General features: G+C 35.3%; 1 protein-coding gene across 4 annotated transcripts in view; it reads left to right on the top strand.

Annotated features, from left to right (window-relative positions):
- The window catches only part of ADAM2 (ADAM metallopeptidase domain 2), a 76,051-nt gene that overhangs the window by 49,419 nt on the left and 3,572 nt on the right, over window positions 1–23,060 (top strand). For 2 of the 4 annotated variants that reach the window (XM_039463385.2, XM_074384267.1), the window contains 8 exons: window positions 3,311–3,447; window positions 7,737–7,920; window positions 10,320–10,418; window positions 10,527–10,722; window positions 12,394–12,499; window positions 17,775–17,958; window positions 20,686–20,763; window positions 21,003–21,135. In XM_039463385.2, coding sequence (XP_039319319.1) covers window positions 3,311–3,447; window positions 7,737–7,920; window positions 10,320–10,418; window positions 10,527–10,722; window positions 12,394–12,499; window positions 17,775–17,958; window positions 20,686–20,763; window positions 21,003–21,135 — 1,117 coding nt within the window. The remainder of the gene's footprint in view (window positions 1–3,310; window positions 3,448–7,736; window positions 7,921–10,319; window positions 10,419–10,526; window positions 10,723–12,393; window positions 12,500–17,774; window positions 17,959–20,685; window positions 20,764–21,002; window positions 21,136–23,060) is intronic. The other 2 variants (XM_074384269.1, XM_074384268.1) reach the window with 2 other exon arrangements.

Consider the following 23,060-nt stretch of genomic DNA (forward strand, 5'->3'; position numbering starts at 1 on the left):
CAGAGATCAAGTCACCATATTGCTAGCCTCTTTCAGGAATCTTTTATGGCCATTTGTGTTTTCATATGTCCTTCCACCAATATCACATTGTCATAATAACCCCAGCTTGATAGTGAAACATCAAAAATGGTAGTGTAAACCCTACTAGTCCGTTATTCAAGACTCTTAAATATTCCAGGTCCTCTGTATTTCCTTTTTAAAATCAGTTTGTCAATTTCAACAAAATTGTTTGATTTTTATTTTTTTTTTTTAATGGAAACTTTAGATGAATTTCAGGGAGATTAGTATCTTAACAATATTGAGTCATTTTATCCATCAAATGCATAAATATATTGTGGAATATCCATATACTGTAGTGCACCCCACAGAAATTAAAAGTACAGTTACACTCAAAATTAATGAATTAATAAACCTCTTTTTCTTCGTAAATTACTCCATCTTAGGTATGTCTTTATTAGCAGCATGAGAAGAGGTTAATATACTCTTTGAATTGGTGTGAACATCTTACCAGTTCCTTGGGTAAATAATGAGTTGAATAAAACATAACATGTTCATTAAAGAAAAAAAAGGAATAAATAAAACGTGGATACCTAAAATTAGAGACAAGAGTGTTCTTTTCCAAAACTTATATGTCAGGCACATTTTTAGGGAATATTCACATGTTATGCAACAAAAGAAGTCTCAACAAATCCATACCTGTTTACAAATTTCTCAGTCTGGTGATTGGCATGTAAGAAGCCTAATAAATGCTTGTAGCTGTTACCATTTGAAAATCATGGTTCTAATCAGGTATATTCACCAAAAAAAAAAAAAAAAATTCTGCTTTGTTGAATATTTTTGTCCCAAAGTATATTTTTTCAATTCAGTGTTAAATATAGTTTTGCTTTATTGTCACTTGGTTTTCAAATCAGAGATAAAAATAACAATGACCTGTAGGAAATTCTTCCACTGCCTTCCACATCTTTTAAAATTTTTTTATACTAGTCTAGATTGAACTGTGTTCCCCCGAATTCATATGTTGAAATTTTAACCTCTGTTGTGACTGTATTCCTAGATGAGACCTGAAAAGAGGTAATCAAGGTTAAATAGGTCATAAGGCAGGGGGCTGTTATTCAATAGGACTGCTGTCCATATAGGAGGAGGAAAAGACAACAGAGATGAGGCTCTCCATGTGCACACAGAGGAAAGGACAGCAAGAAGACAGCCAAGAAGGTCCCAGCATATGCCAACCAACCCTGCCAGCACCCTGATCTTGGACTTTTAGAACTGCGAAATTCCATAGAACTGCAAGAAAATAAATTTCTCTGGATTAAACCACCAAGTCTTCTCTGGTATTTTGTTATGGCAGGCCAGACTGATTAAGAGAAATCCAAAGTGAGATGATGACAAAGAAAATGTAAAGAAATGTCATCTCAAATGCAAAACCATGTCTTTGATCCTATAATGATCAAAGACATTTGAAAATGTCTTTGAAAGAAAATACAATGAAAGGAAAGATCAAATTATATGCAATAATACGAAGATAGGGAATGCAAGAGCGACTGCACATGAAGGAAGAAAATACCCTGCTTTTATACAAATGCCTAAAGTGAAATCATTAGATGTTGTTGTTTTCATCCTAGTGAACTGTAAGACATAACAGGAAACATGAGAAAAAGAGGAAAGTGTAAAGATGCATTTATTGTCTGATTAATAAGCCCTTTCTACAATATCTTGAAAACAAGATGGTTTAAAATAAGTGCACCAGTATTAATACAGTATTTAACCACTTTAAATTTGGCTGAATCCTTCATTTCATTCCCAGAAGAATCATTCTTTCACCTTCTTTTTCCCTGTCTTCTCCTTCTTCTCCTTTTCATTCTTTTCCTTTTTTTCCTCCTCCTTGCCCTCCTCCTTCTTTCTAACACTGTCTCTCTGAAAGCAGATGGTACATTCAAGTGTGGAAATTTGATAAATGGAGTTTTGATCCATGTGCATGCAAAATGTAGAGCCTTTGCTTTGCAGTACCTTCACGAAAGTATTAAGAACTTTAATTGGTACCAAGTTTTGAAGGAGGGGAGTCATTTTATCAGAGTCACAGAGAGAAGGTAGAGCTCCCTTCAAAGATTCAAAGAGACGTAAGCACCCTTGCAATGATGTACTAAATACTTCGCTTTCATTCACATCTCATTCTCTTCTCTCCGTTAGAATAAATCAAGGTAAAAGTCAAGGACAAAGCATCCCACTGACATAATCCATTTGTGCCATCTTCCTGGGCTAGATAGCATGGTAGAAAATGATGGGAAATTGACTTAGAGAAGCAAACAAAAGAAACTAAAATGTATACCTAGAAGCCTATCATGAAGTATATCAAAATGCTATTAGATATATTTAAAGGATTTGTGGATTTTTCTCAAAATTCATGTCATAGTATGATCAAAATGCTCTATAGTAAGCATCTGACTCTTACAAAGAAAGAAATTACAAAGATATTTTAGTTTTCCTGTAAAATTTAAACAACTGAAAAGTCAGAATTCTTATTATCAGTCATGATTACCATAATATTAATCAATTCAATGAGTTAACTTATGAGTTACATGAATGAAATGGCTATATAAAATATTATCTTTGAGGAATCAATTTTTAAAAATTTTTAATTATGAGTATACAATAGTTACATATATTTATTGGAGAGATGTAATGTTTTGGTACAGGCATACAAAGTGTAATGATTAAATTAGGATAATTGGAATATCCATCACCTCAAGCCTTTATCATTTCTTTGTGTTAAGAACATTCTAATTCTACTCTTAGTTATTTTAGCATATACTGCAAGTGTTGTTAACTAATGTAACACTATTTTTCTAGAAATCCTAGGCCTTATTCTATTTAATTGTACCCATTAAACCGTCTCCCCTTTATCCACCACCTTCTACCACCCTTCCCAACCTTGGGTAGTGACCAAATTACAAATTAAAATAATTTCTTCATAATTTAATACTATGTTTTTTCCTGTGTGTTTTTCTTTAAATATTATCTTTTGTGAATACAAATAAGATGCAATGGTTTTTATATGTAGTTAACAAATTTCTGGAGCAATTTTTTTTTCTTCGTCTGAGGCCATCAAATGCATCATCCATTTCACATATTGGTAAAACTTTAGATTTTACTTTTCATAATTTTCTTGTATTTATAATGAGGTATGCCAACATGGATGGCACTTCTGGGGATAGCTTATTAGCAGCGCCTATTATATTTTATCATGTGACTCTTTAATAATTGCATTGTTCTCCCAGTAAACAAAATAATGTACATCTATTTTTTTTCTCAGCATCCCAGAACCATAAGTCTAGAATCACTTGCAGTTATTTTAGCACAGTTACTGAGCCTCAGTATGGGGATCACTTATGATGACATTCACAAATGCCACTGCTCAGGAGCTGTCTGTGTTATGAATCCAGAAGCAATGTAAGATTTTTAACTTTTATACTTTATACATATGCAGTTTAATGTAATTTTAATATACTTAGTTTAAGAAAGTTTAAGTTGTTAAATAATAATGGTTGACTATCAGATGTGGCCGGGGACTCCATGATCAAAATGTATATTCCAATGCTCATGATGCGTATTTATTTCAATATCACTTGTAATCAACTGTTACACTTGCTTTCTCTCATGTAATCTAACACTACATTTATCAATGTTTACTTGTATAATTTTATAATTTGATGCATGATTTGATAAGCCAAATGTAAGCATGAGATCAGTACACAAAAAGTGTTTATTAGTATGAACTTCTCTGCATGGCTCTCCTTCACCCTGCCTTGGCTCAGCCTGAAGTCTCAGCATCTGTTGATTTCAGAAATGTTGCCATTGAGCTTTGTCTTTGTCATGAGAGAAAGTCTTTTGCAGTATTCTAATCAGGCCTCAATGATCTAGTGATTTTATTTTTTTGCTGATATCAACATTATTCTTTATATGTGTATATATATATATATATATATATATACAATTGCAGTTTAGGTTTGGGGGTACATGTGAAGAACATGCAAGATTGTTGCATAGGTACACACATGGCAGTGTGATGTGCTGCCTTCCTCCTCATCACCTATATCTGACATTTCTCCCCATGTTATCCCTCCCCAAATTCCCACCCCCCACTGCCCCTCCCCAGTTCCCCCCAACAGATCTCAGTGTGTGAGGCTCCCCTCCCTGTGTCCATGTGTTCTCATTGTTCAACACCCACCTATGAGTGAGAACATGCAGTGTTTGGTTTTCTGTTCTTGTGTCAGTTTGCTGAGAATGATGGTTTCCAGGTTCATCCATGTCCCTGTAAATTACAGGAACTCATCATTTTTATGGCTGCATAGTATTCCATGGTGTATATGTGCCACATTTTCCCTGTCCAGTCTATCATCTATGGGCATTTGGGTTGGTTCCAGGTCTTTGCTATTGTAAACAATGCTGCAATGAACATTCATGTGCATGTGTCCTTATACCAGAATGATTTATAATCCTTTGGATATATACCCAGTAATGGGATTGCTGGGTCAAATGGAATTTCTATGTCTAGGTCCTTGAGGAATCACCACACTGTCTTCCACAATGGTTGAACTAATTTACACTCCCATCAACAGTGTAAAAGTGTTCCTATTTCTCCACATTCTCAAATGATCGCCATTCTAACTGGCACTAATAACCAGTGATGACGAACATTTTTTTTCATATGTTTGTTGGCATCATATATATCTTATTTTGTAAAGTGTCTGTTCATATCCTTCGCCCAATTTTGAATTGGCTTTTTTGTTTTTTGTTTTCTTGTATATCTGTTTTAGTTCTTTGTAGATTCTGGATGTTAGCCCTTTGTCAGATGGATAGATTGCAAAAATTTTTTCCCATTCTGTTGGTTGCCGGTTTACTCTAATGATTGCTTCTTTTGCTGTGCAGAAAATCTGGAGTTTAATTAGATCCAACTTGTCTATTTTGGCTTTTGTTGCCAAAGCTTTTGGTGTTTTAGTCATGAAGTCCTTGCCTATGCCTATGTCTTGGATGGTTTTGTCTAGGTTTTCTTCTAGGGTTTTTATGGTATTAGGTCTTATGTTTAAGTCTTTAATCCATCTGGAGTTAATTTTAGTGTAAGGTTTCAGGAAGGGGTCCAGTTTCTGCTTTCTGCACATTATTAGTCAGTTTTCCCAACACCATTTATTAAACAGGAATCCTTTCCCCATTGCTTGTTTTTGTCAGGTTTGTCAAATATCAGATGGTTGTAGATGTGTGGTGTTGCCTCCAAGGCCTCTGCTGTGTTCCTTTGGTCTATATCTCCGTTTTGGTACCTGTACCATGCTGTTTTGGTACCCGAACCATGCTGTTTTTGTACCTGTAACATGCTGTTTTGATTACTGTAGCCTTGTAGTATAGTTTGACGTCAGGTACTGTGATGCCTCCAACTTTGTTCTTATTGCTTAGAATTGACTTAGCTATGTGGGCTCTTTTTTGGTTCCATATGGAGTTTAAGGTGGTATTTCCAGTTCTGTGAAGAGGGTCATTGGTAGCTTGATGGGGATAGCATTGAATCTGTAAATTACTTTGGGCAGTATGGCCATTTTCATGATATTGATTCTTCTTAACCATGGGCATGTAATATTTCTCCATCTGTTTGTGTCCTCTCTTATTTCCTAGGTCACTAAGAACTTGCTTTATGTATCTGGGTACTCCTGTATTGGGTGCGTGTATATTTAGGATCTTTAGTTCTTCTTGTTGCATTGATCCTTTTACCATTATGTAACGCCCTTCTTTGTCTCTTTTGATTTTTGTTGGTTTAAAGTCTATTTTATCAGAGGATTGCAACTCCTGCTTTTTTTCTTTCTCTCTTCATTTGCTTGGTAAATCTTCCTCCATCCCTTTATTTTGAGCCTATGTGTATCCTTGCATGTGAGATGGGTTTCCTGTATACAGCACATTGAGGGGTTTTGTCTTTTTATCCAATTTGCCAGTCTGTGTCTTTTGATTGGGGCATTTAGCCCTTTTATATTTAGGGTTAATATTGTTATGTGTGAATTTGGTCCTGCCATTTTGACGCTAGCTGGTTATTTTGCCTGTTAGTTGATGAAGTTTCTTCATTGTGCCAATGCTCTTTATTATTTGGTGTGTTTTTGGAGTGGCTGGTACTAGTTGTTCCTTTCTACCTTTAGTGCTTCTTTCATGAGTTCTTGTAAAGCAGGCCTGGTGGTGATGAAATCTCTGAGTAGTTGCTTGTTCATAAAGGATTTTATTTCTCCTTCGCTTATGAAACTTAGTTTGACTGGATATGAAATCCTAGGTTGAAAGTTCTTTTCTTTAAGGATGTTGAATATTGGCCCCCACTCTCTTCTGGCTTGTAGGATTTCTGCTGAGAGATCTGCTGAGTCTGATGGGCTTCTCTTTGCAGGTAACCCAACCTTTTGCTGTGGCTGCCCTTAGCATTTTCTCCTTCATTTCAACCCTGGTGAATCTGATGATTATGTGCCTAGGGGTTGCTGTTCTTGAGGGATATCTTGTGGTGTTCTCTGTATTTCCTGCACTTGAATATTGGCCTGCCTTGCTAGGTTGGGGAAGTTTTCCTGGATAATATCCTGAAGAGTGTTTTCCAGCTTGGATTCATTCTCTCCATCACATTCAGGTACACCTATCAAACATAGATTAGGTCTTTTCACATAATCTCGTATTTCTTGGAGGCTCTGTTCATTTCTTTTTACTCTTTTTTCTCTAATCTTGCCTTCTCGTTTTATTTCATGAGTTGATCTGTTAACTCTGAAATCTTTTCTTCTGCTTGGTCAGTTCGGCTATTGAAACATATGTATGCTTCGTGAAGTTCTCATGTTGTTTTTCAGCTCCATCAATTCAATTATGTTCCTCTCTAAGCTGTTTATTCTCAGTAGCATTTCATCAAACCTTTTTTCAACATTCTTGGTTTCTTTGCATTGGGTTAAAACAAGTTCTTTTAGTTCAGAAAAGTTTGTTATTACCCACTTTCTGAAGCCTGTTTCTGTCATTTCATCAGATTTGTTCTCCATCCAGCCTTGTTTCCTAGCAAGGCAGGCCAACATTGAAGTCTAGGAAATACAGAGAAAGCCACAATGATATACCTCAAGAAGAGCAACCCCAAGGCACAGAATCATCAGATTCACTAGGGTTGAAATGAAGGAAAAAAATGCTAAGGGCAGCCAGAGTGAAAGGTCAGGTTACCCACAAAGGGAAGCCCATCAGACTCACAGCAGATCTCTCAGCAGAAACCCTACAAGCCAGAAGAGAGTGGGGGCCAATATTCAACATCCTTAAGGAAAAGAACTTTCAACCTAGGATTTCATATGCAGCGAAACTAAGTTTCATAAGCGAAGGAGAAATTTTAAAAAGATAAATAAATTTTTTAAAAAAGAAGAAAAGAAAAGCCTGTACAGGGGTGTCCCAGTACTTAAAAGCTATGAGGAAGAAAGACAGCAAATGAAAAAGAAATGGGGTACTTTGGAGAATAGAAGCTTAAATAAGAGAGAGCACTGTCATAGGAGAGCCAATAAAATGTTATGGATTAGTAATTTACTTCTACTAAAATATTTACATTCTTACACAGTTGAATTCCCATGATTAAAGATTGAAAGCTTTGACACTCACAGAGTTGGGAATTTGGTCTGTTGTGGAATGCTGTTTTATAGGTTTATTCTAAGGGTAGATAGTTTATGGAAACTCTTAACATTAAAATTTGAAGTTTGATGTGTCTTTAGTCATTTCAGTGGTGTGAAGATCTTTAGTAACTGCAGCATCGAAGACTTTGCACATTTTATTTCAAAGCAGAAGTCCCAGTGTCTTCACAACCAGCCTCGCTTAGATCTTTTTTTCAAACAGCAACCTGTGTGTGGTAACGCAATTCTGGAAGCAGGAGAGGAGTGTGACTGTGGGACCGAAGAGGTTGGTACTAATTTGGAAGGTTATGCACTAAAATTGCAGCAAAAATTACTTATTAATTAAAGTGTGAAACTGCCATTTTTCTTAATTTATCAAGCTAAATTTTCTGCAAATGATTCAGGAGGACATGTAGGTATTATAACAACTAATGAGTGGATTTACATATATTGGTATAGTGGTCCTTTGCTTTGTAGAGCTACGTGGATTTGTATGAATATACAGGTAATTTTCCTTTATTTATTCCAGCTGTTTTAAGGCATAGATGACAGTTTTAAACTGTATATATTTAAATTTACAACTTAATTGAGTATATGCGTACATTTTGAAATGTCCACTAAAATTTAGATAACTGACATATTTGTAATCTCACCTAGCATTTTATTTCTTCCTTTTCCTTTTTAAAAATTTTCTTTTCTGGTGAGAACACTCAGAATCTACTTTCTTAGCAAAGTTCAAGTATATGATACGATACTGTGAACTGTAGTCATATTTGATCTCCAGAATGTATTCATCTTGCAGAAGTGAAACTTTACATCCCTTGACCATCATCTCCCTGTTTTCCCCTCCTTGAGGTCCCTGGCAAGCACCATTCTATTCTCTCAAATAGTAATTTTCAAGGCCACTAGTTTCATAACTGAGTTGATGTAGGTTCAATCTCTTCCTCTTGAATATTTAAACCTAAAATTTAAACCTAGTATTTAACCTAAATTCCTTTGCTGTTCATAAAGAGAGATATAAAGCTTTCACTAAGGAGCAAGAAAACCTGGACAGCACATTCGTGGTCTTTGAAAATTTTAATCCAGGTCAATATTTAAGTCAAAACAATTTGTAACATACATAATTAAGAAGAGCTAATTTTCCCAAACAATAGAAATCTTAGATAAAGCACCTGGGTTGAAGGGAGGCGAAGAGAGCAGAGATAATGGGAATTAAATGAGGAAGATATTGAGACTCACAGTGAATCGTACAGACTCAAGAGAATCAAGAAAACTAAGTAGACTTCATTGTGCCCTACATTGGTCACTCACGTTGCGCCCCAAAACATAAAAGTATGTTTATAGATCCTAAGATGTTTGATATATATCAGACGGAGTTTCACTCTTGTTGCCCAGACTGGAGTGCAATGATGTGATCTTGGCTCACTAGAACCTTCGCCTCCTGGGTTCAAGCTATTCTCCTGCCTCAGCCTCCCAAGTAGCTGGGATTACAGGCATGTGCCACTACACCCAGCTAATCTTTTTATTTTTAGTAGAGATGGCATTTCTCCATGTTGGTCAGGCTGGTCTCGAACTTCCCAACCTCGGGTGATCCAACTGCCTCAGGCTCCCAGAGTGCTGGGATTATAGGAGTGAGCCACCACACCCCGCCATATGTGTGATATGTTTTTAAAAAATTATTCCTCATAACCCACTTGTTTCTGCTTGGCTGAGTTGGAATAGAAACATTCTTGAAAATTTCTTCTTCAGTTTGACAGTAGTGTATCTAAGCTCTCTAAATGTTATATAATTGAGGCTTAAACCATTGAGATATAACTTTCCCCTCTATAATTACAGTAGATAGCAGTAACAGTGACAATTCTTAGAAAAGCTGCAAAAAATACTGACTACTCTGTGTGTCCAATTAAGTATCTTGCTATAACTCATATGAAAACTACTAAATCCACGATTTATTTTTGTGTGATTTATCACATTTCTTTTTCCAATTTACCCTATTTTAAATTTCTGCATATTTTAAAAATAAGTGTGTGTGTGTGTGTGTGTGTGTGTGTATGAATGCAGTTTTTTAGCCTTCTTCTTACCTATTGCTTTTATTAACCCTAGTAATAGAAGTTTGAACTAAAGCATAAAACAAGGCGTAATAAGATATGAGTGAATGACATAAAGGTGAAAACTTCAGTATTCTCACAAGTAACATCATTTCCCAGACTTTAATTAGAGAATTAAAAATGACATAAATCAACAATATATGCCATAAAATGGAGAAACTTGTTAAAATAAAATTGATTCAGAAGGCTCTAGTAAGACGTAGTCACTACAATAGAATTTTTAAATTATAATTTCTGTTTATTTTATGTCTTGTATTTAACTATCTCTTTGCCTAGAAGAGGCAGAGCTCTTCTCAATGACTTGACTATGGTGGACCCCAGGGCTTCAGAGAATCCTTTTATCAGTGTAACCAAACCTATTCTAGCAATATGAACAACACATGCTCTGGCAATTAGTAGGTAATTAATAAATGTCTGTCAAGAAATGAATAAGAGGGTTTATTTATTTTTCTCTTTGCCAACATGTAAATTAAGCATCATCATGTGTATGTTACATATTAGGTTGTCATCATGAAAATGTCTGTCCAACGTGAATAAAAGTTGGAAAATAGTTTAGAGCATTTTATTTGCCTTACAGAATTGTACCTTTTTCGGAGCAACATGCTGTGATAGTGCCACATGTAGATTTAAAGCCGGTTTCAAATGTGCTGAAGGACCATGCTGTGAAAATTGTCTAGTAAGAGCTTTTCGAAAAATTTCAATATTATCTACATAAGTAATTATCATTATTATGCTTATGTATTCACATTCTGCTAATTCAATATCATTGACTTCATCCCAACAGTTTTCGTCAAAACAAAGAGAATGTAGGTCTGCCTTTGACGAATGTGACCTCCCTGAATATTGCAATGGATCATCTGCGTCATGTCCAGAAAACCACTATATTCAGACTGGGCATCCCTGTGGAATGAATCAATGGCTCTGTATAGATGGAGTGTGTATGACTGGGGATAAACAATGTAAGGACATGTTTGGCCAAGGTATTTATTATCATTTTATTTCTTATATATGTGTTTTTTTTGGAAACTTAACAGAAATAGATGCTGATACATGCCTAACAATGATTGTGACTTTTAAAATGTCACATTTAGCTTAAATATTCTAAATAATTATTGAAAGAGAAGAATATGGCCAGGCATGGTGGTTCACGCGTGTAATCCTGCACTTCGTGAGGCCGAGGCAGGCCGATCACCTGAGGTCAGGAGTTCAAGATCAGCCTGGCCAACATGGCAAAACCCTGTCGATACTAAAAATACAGAAAATTATCCGGGTGTGGTGGTGCATCCCTGTAATCCCAGCTACTTAGGAGGCTGAGGTTGCAGTGAGCTGAGATCACATCACTGCACTCCAGCCTGGGAGACAGAGTGAGACTCCACCTCAAGGAAGAAATATATATCTATGCAAATAATTGGCAAATAAGATTGTGGGGCTGGCTAGGCAAGTCTGAAATCTATAGGGCAAGACAATTAAAAGGGCAAAATAGCAATTTTGGGCATAAATTGAAGCTGAAGTCCACAGGCAGAATTTTTTTTTCTTTTTCAAGGAAGCCAGCTTTAAAGGTCTTTCAACTATTAATAATTGAATCCAGTCCATCCACATTATCTAAGATCATCTTTCTTAAAATAAACTTATTATAGACTTCATCACACCTACGAAATACCTATAGGGCAATGCCTAGATTAGTGTTTAATTGAATAACTTGGTACTATAGCCTAAGCAAGTTGATGCATAAAATGTATCATCACACGGTCTTTCAGCAGTTTCTCCCGGATAACCAGAATTCACTTGGAGCTGTAGATTTTGGCTTTAGTTCTTTGCTTCAGCCTATTTTTTTGTCTACCAGCAATGACTTGCTACCCTAGCCAAGGTTAAAATTTTGACTGCTCACCCATAACGAGCTTTGCAGATGACCACTGTTACTTTTCGGTTCACTTCTGCATCGGTGGGTTGCAGCCGAGCTCTAAGTCTGTCCACTCGGGTCGCGAGCCTTTAAGGTGCTGCGGTAATGTCATGTAGTGGTTAAGTCTCCCTGTCAAAGATTTTTGGCTGAGTCCGTCAAGTAGAGCAGGTGGAGGTTATGAGGAATAAACTGCTTTTTAACTAGGTTGGATCTGATGAGAATTAAAATTATGCAGATTAGATTATGCATGGGGATTGAATGATGGGAGGGTGAATGAATCAGTTGTGACTCTAATATATTTCTGGTCTGGGGAAATTATCATGTAAAACATAAGATAATTGGTGAGTGGTTTGACTCGAAAAGACCTTCATGCTAAAACTGTTTATGAACAAAGAAGTCAATTATATGTAAAAAGTTTCCTACATATTAACAGATACCGACTTATTATAAAAACTTACTTAAATTAAAATACTTAAATTACTTAACTACAGGTTAAGCTAAACACAATGGTTAGCTCTGGAGTATGTCTAGGATATGTCTGTGGATAGCAGACAAGAGTTCTTTCAATTGTTAAACATTTCATTGAAGTGGTTTTGTATGATCTTAAATCTAGTTTTTATTTTGAATGTTATCTTATGAACTTATTTTGTACAATGAGTATCTTAATCCATTTCAGAATTTTAAGTGTATTTGTTATTTATTTTTAATTAATATATGTTTAATATGACTAACCACACCTTTTTATTTTCAGAAGCAGAGTTCGGTCCTGCAGAGTGTTATTCTCACCTTAATTCAAAGACTGATATATCTGGAAACTGTGGTAAAGTTGATTCGGGATACACGCCGTGTGGAGCTGAGTATGTTTTCAGAAATTAATCTTAGAACCTCTATTTATCAACTTATATTTGAAAATAACATCAAATAATTAAGATTATATGTAAGCAAAACATACCTTGAACATAAAGGCCATGTTTATTCAAATTATAAATATCATAGACAAAGAAGTCTGTATTTATTCTCTCCTGTACCCAAAGTATCATTTGTACTTTTCCACAAAGTGTTTAATTTTCATACAGGTACCTTAATTACCCATCAGTCATCATTTTTATTACACATGTTGTTACTTTATTACTTTATTTTTTACAAAGGATGACAACCCTCGTAGTAATAAAGTGAAAATACATGAATTTTTACTATTTAAGAAGTAAAACGTGATATTTAAGAACGTGTGCTCTACAGCCAGACATGTTGGCTTTAAATCCTAACCGCACTCTTGTGACCTCGGGCATGTATTTCAGTTTTTTTATACGTAAAATATGCACATTAATAACACTAACATCACTGGTTTGGTGCCAGTGGGAAACATAGACGCTCTATGAAAAACACTTAGACTGGTGACTGATACATAGTATGTACTATAAAGTGTTAACTATTAGCTGTTACTATTATTAAATAAATTAGAACTAAAAGGCCAGCGGGGGTGGCTCGGGCCTGTAATTTCAGCACTTGGGGAGGCTGGATCACCTGATCGTTAGGAGTTAAGAGACAGGCTAGCAACATGGTGAAATCCCATCTCTACTAAAAATACAAAGATTAGCCAGACATGATAACGCAGGCGTGATGGCCGGTGCCTGTAATGCCAGCTACTCCGGAGGTTGAGGTGGGAAAATCGCTTGAACCCAGGAGCCGGAGGTTGCAGTTAGCTGAGATCGGATCACTTGAACTCCAACCTGGGCGGCAGAGCAAGACTCCATCTCAAAACTGAATAAATAAATAAATTAGAACTAGAATGTTACGGAGATCCATTTCTTTTTGGTAAAATTTTATGTTGATTTATTTCAAACGCAAAGTAAAACTTCCGTAACAAACGTTCTAGTTTTCATGAATAGTGCAAGGAATTCCCTTACACCCTTTGCTTAGGTGTACAGATGGTTTACATTTTCCCCATTGCTTTACCCTTCTGTTACTCTAACTCTTCTCTCCTCTCTTCATAATTTTTTTCTGAACTGTTTGAGTGTAAATTGAAGACTGTGCTTGTTTATTCCTCAATAAATCAGTGTGTTTATCTTGAAAATGAAGATGTTTTCTTACATAAGTCATTATAGCTATCAAACATGACTCATATTAACATTTCATTCATTGTTTCAATAGAGTCATTTTAGGCTGTTTTTCTTGTTCAGGAACAAGCCCAGTGTCAGATATTTGCGTTTACTCATTTTGTGTGTGTGTTGTGTGTGTGTGTGTGTGTGTGTGAGAGAGAGAGAGAGAGAGAGAGAGAGAGAGAGAGAGAGAGAGAGAGAGAGAAAGCAGCTTCGCTCCCGTTCACCCAGGCTGGAGTGCAGTGGAGCGATTTCAGCTCACGGGAACCTCAACCTCCTGGGCTCAATCCATTCTCCTGCCTCAGTCTCCCGAGTAGCTGGGATTACAGGCGCACGCCACCACGACCGGCTAATTTTTTGTATTTTTAGTAGAGACATGGTTTTGCCATGTCGGCCAGGCTGATCTTAATCTCCCACCTTGGGTTCCCAAAATACTGGGATTACAGGCGTGAGCCACTGGGCCTGGCCTCTCATAATGTATTTTTTAGAGGTGTTTAGTTTGAATTTTTTTTCTTTTTAGTTGTGTTACTTTTTATTAACTTTTTTTTTTTTATAATACTGGTTAAGTAATTTGCAGAATTTTCCCACAATTTAGGTTTCTTTGATATTTTTCATAATTATATATAAGTTATACATTTTGGCATGTTTGTCACTGAAGTGATATTGTTGTGCCCTTGATTTTTTTAAAGGTACATGCCATTTTCTTTTCAGTATTAGACATTTTAGGTTAAATGTTTTGATAAAGTCATTATTCTTTAAGTCTTTCAACTGTGAAATTATTATTTTTCCTTTTGTGTTTAATGTGTAATTTTGAAGGAGTTATACTGAGGCTCTGGACATATTCTGTTTCTCCTCAAACTTTCACTAACTAGTTTTAAAATCCTTCAGTGATTTTCTAATTACATAATTGACTTTGCCTTTATTAGTCAGAAATGTAGCAAGAAGAATTCACTTCTCTATTTTTATTTACTTATCTATGTATTTATGTGTATCAGTTCAGACACAGTAATTATTATTTTATTCAATAGGATAGAATACATTATTTATTTCAATACTTTCTCAAATTTTGAGAAAGTATCAAATTAGTCTTAATTTTGACTACTGGGAATCCCTTTGAGTTTGTTAATGTGTCCTTTTCAAAAGTCTGTATGACTTTTTAATAACTTCCAAATTTTTCTAGCACAAGGGAATATGTTATAGGCTGCATTGTACTTCTTCTACTTCTGCTCTGGATTCAGCTATTTATCCAAGGAGCCTCGGTTCCTTTTCTTAGAAGATGGTATTTGAAAATAAATACCTAAGCACAAGCTGTGTGCACGTCTACTGTTTCTCGTTACCTCTCAGGCCTATTAGTCAACAGTGCTAGGACATGCATTTCATTTATACACATACGTGAATCACATATTCATTTATATATTCATTAATTTAAATCTCTGCATTTAAAACATTAACTTAGTGATCATTCTAATTCCAATTAAGTGCCATAAAGTATATCTTAGAAATACAAGTTCCTTCCTCATATACTCAAGTTCCACATGCACAGACATTCGCTTTATAATTGCTAAAGCATATACTGACTAAAGGAAAATTTCTAGCTAGTATAACTATATTTTCCTTTCGTCCTTGATTCTTTTTATGTTACCTAGGTTAAAGGGCTTCTCTGCTGAATGCAATGTCTGGGTAGTAGTGGTGTTGGTATCCAGTGATTTATTTACCCTCTCTGTTATATTTTACTTTTTCTTTGTATGTTTAGCATATTTTTAAACTTTATATATCATATAATATGACTAATACATAATAGAAATTGCATTCACTTTTGCTTTTCTGAAGGCTAGAATTTTGAAATGGAAGAGATTTAACATAGCTGGACTCAAACTGCAAACCAACCCTGTCTGTGAGCAGCAGCTGAAAACATTGTTCATTTCTTTATGCATCTGGGAGATACTTTCCATATGCTCCCTGGATTCTTCATCACACATACTTAATTAGTTCAGTAGTCATCCAGGTTTTAGGCTGAGTATAAATCTGAAATTTATATTCAGATTTTAGTTCTCAGTCTAAATTTCCAGTCATCTAATAGATATTAGGTTCATATTTTAATTCTGTCCTTGGATTATTCCAGCTAAGAATCTTCAATCTTGGATGTGCTTTCATAAATTATTAAACAAAGCCCATCTACAGAATATCTTGTGCTGCAGTTCCCATTCTTAAAGCTCAGTTATATAGTCATTCCCTTTCTAGTTACATTCCAGTGCCTTCCAAGTATAAGCATGTGTGTTTCAGATTACAGTTCTACCTTACTACAATGCCTTCCAGTCACAGACCACCAAGAAGGCAGCTGTAGTCGAACAAGTGGGGTTTTTCTACATGTTGAGTGGTAAGAATGCACATTATAAGAAATTGTGGAGCATGCCAGTTTAGAGATTTGGACTTGTGTTAAGCGATTTTTCAAAAGCTTTCAGGAATTGGATCTTTGCTCTAAATTAGATGTTTTTAAGTAGAGATATATTGTAGTAAGATATAGTAAGAGATATATTGTAGTAAGATACACATGATTGTGTATCTTAATAAATCTTATATATGAAGAGGGAAGACTAAAGTGAAGCTAAAGCTGTAATTGCTAACGAAGGAATAGTCACACTATTAGTTGAATCATGAGAATGTACAGTAAATTTGTGGTTTGGACAATGTTTGTGTTTCTCCTCTGTGTTTGGACATGATCTATGAAGTGAACTTGCTTTTTCTCTTAATCTTTCATGATCACAGAATGGCTTTGCCTGAGGTTGATGTTCTATGAAATTACTTATCTTTAGGCCAGGCACAGTGGCTCACCCCTGTAATCCCAGCATGTTGGGAGGCCGAGATGGATGGATCACTTGAGGTCAGGAGTTCAGGACCAGATGGGGTGAAATCCCATCTCTACTAAAAACTACAAATATTAGCCAGGTGTGGTCATGGGCACCTGTAGTCCCAGCTACTCTGAAGGCTGAGACAGGAGAATCGCTTGAACCCAGGAGGTGGAGGTTGCAGTGAGTCAAGATCATGCCATTGCACTCCAGCCTGGGCAACAAGAGTGAAACTCCCTCTCAAAAAAAAAAAAAAAGAAAAAAAAAAAAAAAAAAAAAGAAAGAAAAAAAAGAAAAGAAAAGAAAGAAAGAAACTACTTAACGTTTAACAGGTTTGCACTATGAGTGCAGAACAGCTTTTATCAACTCCAAGCCCTTGCCCGAGACACCTGGCCACTTCAGGGGCTGGTTTGCCCATTTTCATTTTCTTCTTTTGGCCAAAAGGAGAAAAGTTCAGGCCATAGAAAATTGCTCCAAGACATCTAGATTTTCATCACTGCTGAGATTTTGATAATTAGGGGGCTATTTAGACAATATCCGTTGTCTATCTCAACATATGTAGTTGTCCTCGGGTTAGTCTCTCTGCCTGCATGGTTTCCTGAATCTTCTGATGTAGCAATGGTCATGTGGTAGCATTTAAGATTCCAAACAAGATGCATGAGCCAAATAAAAATCTTACGGTTTGTAGCATGTACTATAGGCAAATGCTCACATTAATCTATAGGACATACTACCTTATGTGATATACATAGCTATAACCCTACAGTATTAATTAGTGATTACTTTTGTTAATTAATGTGTGCGACCTTGAAATTTTCATTTTAAAGTCACTCACTAGGTGAACAAATGTTAAATTCATGTTTAGCTTGGGTTTGATTTTGTTTCAGATTCAAAGAAAAGTGAAGGAATAACAAAAAAGTTGTCAGGCTAACTAGGAAATATTAGGTCGGTGCAAAAGTAATTGTGGTTTTTGCCATTAAAAGAGAGGCAAAACCCACTATTATTTTTGCATCAGTTGTCATTGGCCATTTAGGCAAGGCCCTTATTTATTTTAGTGTTTTAAATTGAATTGCATATATCCTTTTGCAAAGCTTGAATACTTTATTTAAATCTATCTATTTTAGAAATAATATTCTTGTATTTCTCTAAATTAAAATTAACGGTTTTTATTTATGAATAAATTATAGAAATCTGCAGTGTGGAAAATTAATATGTAAATATGTAGGGGCATTTTTATTAAAAATTCCAAGAGCCACTACTATTTATGCCAACATAAGTGGACATCTCTGCGTTGCTGTGGAATTTCCCAGTGATCATGCAGACAGCCAAAAGACGTGGATAAAAGATGGAACTTCTTGTGGTTCAAATAAGGTAGGTAGTTTTTTATTCCTAAATAATTTCCCAATATTTTAGACTCTGCTCTTTTTTGAGATGGAGTCTCACTCTGCTGCCCCAGTGGGAGTGCAGTGGTATGATCTCTTCTCACAGAAACCTCTGCCTTCCAGGTTCAAGTGATTCTCTTGCCTCAGTCTGTTGAGTAGCCAGCATAACAGGCAGTTCCACCATGTCCAGCTAATTTATGTATTTTTAGTAGAGACTGGTTTCACCATGTTGGACAGGCTGGTCTCAAACTCCTAGCCTTAGGTTATCTGCCCACCTCAGCCTCCCAAAGTGTTGGGATTACATGTGTGAGCCATCACACCTGGTATAGACTCTGTTCTTAAGTGATACATAATTAGTGTTTTCTCTCAGAATTTAAGTAGATCCAATACAGAAAATCAGAAATAAACTTTAAAAATAATACTTGTAATCACACATATATGACATTTCTATGACTATTTCATTGGTTATTTAGTACTTTTTTCATTGAAATTATGTATATTTACTGAATTGAAAACCACATTGTTCATTCACTGTATTTTATTAAATTATCTCATATTACACAGAGAATACATCTCATAAACTATATTTTGATGTCATTATTTTAAAATAGTCATTAAAATAATATATGCCTATTGTAAAATAATATATGCCTGATGAAAATAATAATCAAATTCACAGAATAAAGCAAAAATCAATCCAATTTGCATATCTGAGATAGAATTACTTTTCGTTTTTACAACTCTCCCATCAATTTTTCATAGACACACACACAAACACACACACATACACGCACGCGCGCAGAGTTGTAGAGCATTTATCTATCTACATATCTATCTTTCCTATTTTGCATTCAATATGGTACCTATGCATATATATCAACAGTTTTTGCCTTTCTAGATTTTTAATTTTATAAAATATGAAATACTTACATATAAATACATATATACACAAGGAGGTGCAAGCTCAAATTAATCTCATGTTTAATTTATAAAGCCTCTCTGGCTTAATAAGTAACAGAATACAATAAATCTAAGACCGGAAACCATACAGATTTTCTGAGATCATATCAGCAAAACCCTTCTAGACATTGGCTTAGGCAAAGACTTCCTGACCAAGAACTCATTAGCAAATGCAACAAAACAAAGAAAAACAGATGGGGCTTAATTAAACTACAAACTTCTGCACGGCAAAAGAAATAATTAGCAGAGTAAACAGACAACCCACAGAATGGGAGAAACCCTTTGCAAACTATGCATCCAAAAATGGACTAATATCTAGAATCCACAAGGAACTCAAACAAATCAGCAAGAAAAAAAACAACCTTATCAAAAGGAGGGCTAAGGGCATGAATAGACAATTCTCAAAAGAAGATATACAAATGGATAATAAACATATGTTAAAAATGATCAACATTACTACTTAACAGGGAAATGCAAATCAAAACCAACAATGTAATACCACCTTACTTCTAAATTATAGGAGGAAAAAATTCCAAAATATTGCCAATATTCCTTAGCAAACATTTAAAATAAAAAATATTTCCAATTATATGTTCTTGGGCTTACCATTAGTTGCTTTGAGTGTTTGTGTGCGTGCATTAAACATTTTTTGTTCTTTCGAAACATAGTATTATTTGATATAGACTGAAAGAGATCTCTGAAAATAATTACTAAATCTTTGTCTTTATGCTTAACTTTCCCATTCTCAGTTGATTTAACCACCAGCAAGAGAATTAAACAAGTCAGAATCCTTGGTATCATTCACTCATCTCTTTTTACTATGTATATTGCTCCAACTCAGCTGGTTTAAATGAATAGAATACATCTACTGGTTTCCATCCCCACTACCACTCAGTTTCACTGTATGGTTATCATTTTTGTGGACCACAGCAATGGCCTTCTAACTTTGTATCTCTCAGCTATTGCCATTTCCATTCTCTTTTCCAAAACCTACTTTTATCAGCTTTCCTTCTTCCAACATGTAAATACAGCAAATTGCTGTATTTGGCCAACTTGTTCATGAAGAATGTAAGATTCCACACAACCTTGCCAATAATATCTTCTTTCACATAATATCTAGTTTTTTGTTTGTTTCTCTCTCTCTTTTTTATGGTACATACAAGATGACATTTGTGTTCACTGATGATTCCCTTGGAACCAGGTACATCTGTAGGACTCAAATATTTATTTAATGAATGACTGAATGGTCACACTACCCTTTATGTTTCTCAAAGGTTCAATACAGTATTCCATGGTAGAATCATTTTCAATATTATTTATTTTTCTTTTATAATACTCTGTCTTCTATTTCTGTACCAAGTAAATCCCATCTATCATTGGGGCTCAGTGAGAAGGTTTTACTATTCTCAAATATTAGACACATTTCCTGGATTTTATACTTTTGTAAATCAATTTTTTCATTACAGCATTCATTACATACTATTTATGTTTTACTCACTTCATATCTGTACCTGCTACCCCAGTTTAAGCAGGGAAGAAGCTGTTATTGTTTTGCTTACTCTGTTTACACCTAGATAATCAGAGTCTCATCTAGTGCTGGAAACACAGTAGCTCAATACATTAATTATTCATTGTTAGTATAGCAATACTTGCTGCTAAGCAATACCCTTTTTATTAGTACGGCATGGAATGCTTTTAATTAAATGGCAAATCTAGATGGCATGTCAAATAACTTATTTTTGTTCATCCTTTTTAGGCTTGCAGGAATCAAAGATGTGTGAGTTCTTCATACTTGGGTTATGATTGTACTCAACAAAAATGCAACAGTAAAGGTGTAAGTAGTGGTACTGTGAGGCAAAAATAGAAATCATTGAGCCTAATTTTAGGAAACTCAGTGCATTGCTACACACACACACACATATGCACACACATACACACACACACACACACACATGCACACCCTGCACGTAGGAAAATTGGCCTTATCTGACATACACATTATTTTATAATTCTACTTGAACACACATACATCTAGTGGCTTATCTTATAAGGCGATATTTTTCTTGCTTTTAGGTATGCAATAACAAAAAGCACTGTCACTGTAGTCCTTCATATTTACCTCCAAATTGCGCAGTTCAATCAGATTCATGGCCTGGTGGCAGTATTGACAGTGGCAATTTTCCACCCACAGCAAACAACCTCCCTCGTAAGTATTAATAATAAATTGGAAATATAATTAAAACATAATTTGAATTTATTTAATTTAATAACACAAATAATATTTTGTCTACCAATTTATATCTAGACTATGTTTGGACATTAAACTGCATATGAATGTGTATGTTTTACTTCTGTCTCCAGAGAGTAATATATTACAACATATGTAACATATGTTATATCAGTCAGAGCCCAGGCATAAAGACAGACATCACTTTAGTCTTTCAAACAGAAAGAATGAGGGGTGTAAGACATCTGGCAACCCTTAATTGTGTTGATGAAAAGCTAATCAGAGAAAGGTGAGGAAACCCAGAAAATGATTATCAATTTTGGGGATTGGAGACACAATAAAAAGAGGTGGTATTACTAGATCCAGAATCTGGGTATTTAGTATGTTGTATAACGATAGTCAGGGATGTTTAGCAGGATTGAAACCACAACGAGAGTTACTGTTCAGCATGAGCTGGAGGTATAGAGAATAAACAGTCACTGTTGGCAATGCTGGAGAGGAAGGGGGAGTAATATCAGAGCTATTTTTACTCTCTGAATCCTCCAAATTTTACTCAGTGATTTTCAGTGATCAAACCTCACTGGAAGACAGCAGGCCAAGGAGTTTGGGCAGTGTGGTTCCCTGTAATATTGATCAAAGCAGAGGAAAAGCCCAGATGAATTTTAGAGAATGCCGGAAGTTAACCGGCATATCCAATAATGCTTGGGGCCAGGAGATTTCTTTGGTATAAAAACCTAAATTCACATACAATCAGAGCTATTTTTCTGATTTTGAGTCATAGGTACTTTCTACATTAATTCCAGTATCTGGAAATATTATATTTAATGTTATACAGTAGTAGATTAATAAGTTTAAAACTTTGTAATTAATGTATTTTCAAGCTATTTCCATTTTACTAGCAACAATTAGCTTATCTTCCCATTGGCTGCAATTAATTGCTCCTATTTATGCACACACACATGCCAGTGAGCAATGGAGACCACTCCTTTCCAGATTGGTTTTAGTGGTATGATTGACCAATAAAATATGCAGGACTAACATTCTAGGACTCTCGTGATCTTCCTACAGACTCTAACTAGGTATTTTGGAATACTTACCTTGTAATTCTCATTACTGGAAAACTCATTCTCTCATTCACTTCTTGAAAATTATCAGCAATATCTGAATTTTGATTGCACTCAGAAACAAAATACAACCATCTAACAAGCCCTCCTGAAATCATGACCAATAAAGTTGTGAGCAAAATTGAATGTTTTAAGTTACTAAGCTTTGAGGTAATCTCTTATACAGCAATAAATAATAAAAAACATTTAGCTACCAATATGTTGTGTATTTATGTAACAGAAATCTAAAATGTGGCCTTAGCTTTGAAATTGGATAGTGTATGGAAGGTAGAAAGGCAGGAAACTATTGAAGTCTTAGTACGTGTTGAAGTTGGTGAGCAATCCAAGGACAGTTTACAAACATATTAACATGTTGCAGAAAGGGAAACCATTATTATGAAGTGGTAAATAGTTTGGCATCACTGCTGCCTTTGCTAATGTGGAGAATTGAAATCCTGCCTACTGTGAAACTACTAGAGCACTCTAGGACATTGGTTCAAGCAAGAATTTTATTGGTGAAAGTAAAACTAATTTTTATTCTCAGCGAGTTTCTTAAAGAGATTAAAACAAACAAATTTTATCTGAGATCAAAATTAAGCAAGGTTTTTGATGATAAATCCCTTTGTTAAAGTCTCAGAAAAACTGAAGTTGACATCTCTTAGATTTTTTTTTTTTTTTTTTTTTTTTGAGATGGAGTCCTGCTCTGTCACCCAGGCTGGAGTGCAATGACTTGATCTCTGCTCACCACAACCTTCACCTCCTGGGTCCAAGTGAATCTCCAGCTCCCAGGTAGCTGGGATT

The sequence above is a fragment of the Saimiri boliviensis genome, chromosome 13 (genome assembly GCF_048565385.1).
Source record: "Saimiri boliviensis isolate mSaiBol1 chromosome 13, mSaiBol1.pri, whole genome shotgun sequence".
Lineage (NCBI taxonomy): Eukaryota > Metazoa > Chordata > Mammalia > Primates > Cebidae > Saimiri > Saimiri boliviensis.